The sequence below is a fragment of the Corvus brachyrhynchos genome, unplaced genomic scaffold (assembly GCF_000691975.1).
Source record: "Corvus brachyrhynchos isolate BGI_N302 unplaced genomic scaffold, ASM69197v1 scaffold122, whole genome shotgun sequence".
Taxonomy (NCBI): domain Eukaryota; kingdom Metazoa; phylum Chordata; class Aves; order Passeriformes; family Corvidae; genus Corvus; species Corvus brachyrhynchos.
This window is the reverse complement of record NW_008236778.1, coordinates 537258-537507: the sequence shown is the minus strand read 5'-3', so window position 1 is coordinate 537507 and position 250 is coordinate 537258. Positions and strand designations below refer to the sequence as shown.

The following is a 250-nucleotide window of genomic DNA, read 5'->3' as shown; positions in this document are numbered from 1 at the left end:
AGGGCCGTCACTGCCTGCAGCCCTGCCCGGTGAGTCCTTCTGGCTGTGCTGGCGCTGCTGGCACTGGGGTTCGGTGGCACCGCCCTGCGCTGACTCCCCAGCCTGTCCCCTTGCTCCAGAACGGGACATTTGGGGCAGGCTGCGGGGAGCGCTGCGTCTGCACCCACGCTGATGGCTGTGACCCGCTGACGGGAGAGTGCCACTGCCTGCCCGGCTGGACCGGGAAAGGGGGCACCCGGGTTTGGGGGGG

At 70.8% G+C, this 250-nt stretch overlaps 1 protein-coding gene across 1 annotated transcript in view; it reads left to right on the top strand.

Annotated features, from left to right (window-relative positions):
• The window catches only part of PEAR1 (platelet endothelial aggregation receptor 1), a 9888-nt gene that overhangs the window by 6388 nt on the left and 3250 nt on the right, over nt 1–250 (top strand). Inside the window, exons 12-13 of the mRNA XM_017727852.1 lie at nt 1–29; nt 120–239. The exon at nt 1–29 is cut by the window's left edge and continues 126 nt beyond it. Coding sequence (XP_017583341.1) covers nt 1–29; nt 120–239 — 149 coding nt within the window. The remainder of the gene's footprint in view (nt 30–119; nt 240–250) is intronic.